A 330-nucleotide genomic window follows, 5' to 3' on the forward strand; every position below is an offset into this window, starting at 1 on the left:
TTATTAAACATTTCAGAGTAAGCTTCAAACTCCTTTCTATGAAAAAAGCAGCGGAGCCGCGAACGCAGCCAGCCCCTACCTCTCTCCTTCAGGAAATTCTCCGTCAACTGCATCACCTTCGTCTGCATAACAGCGTTCAGAAAGGCATCCTTTTCGGCTATTTCAGCGGGATCCTCGGCTTCAGGCGTCGTCACGTTGGGGGAGTAATTGTTCTGAAGTTCTTCCAACAGTCTGATTGTCGGGGACGCTAGCGCGGACGCGGGCACAGACTTGAACAAACTGTTGATGTTGAAAAAAAGTGAAGTTGAACTGACATTGAATATATACATC

The 330-nt window shown here is 47.3% G+C and overlaps 1 protein-coding gene across 1 annotated transcript in view; it reads right to left on the reverse strand.

The window, feature by feature from the left end:
• Nucleotides 1–330, reverse strand: part of LOC119581695 (poly(U)-specific endoribonuclease-like) — a gene marked incomplete in the record, with an annotated part of 5,476 nt that overhangs the window by 3,454 nt on the left and 1,692 nt on the right. The window contains 1 exon segment of the mRNA XM_037929816.1: nt 80–279. Within this exon segment, the coding sequence (XP_037785744.1) occupies nt 80–279 (200 nt within the window).

Source organism: Penaeus monodon, chromosome 15 (assembly GCF_015228065.2).
Source record: "Penaeus monodon isolate SGIC_2016 chromosome 15, NSTDA_Pmon_1, whole genome shotgun sequence".
Classification (NCBI taxonomy): Eukaryota; Metazoa; Arthropoda; class Malacostraca; order Decapoda; family Penaeidae; genus Penaeus; species Penaeus monodon.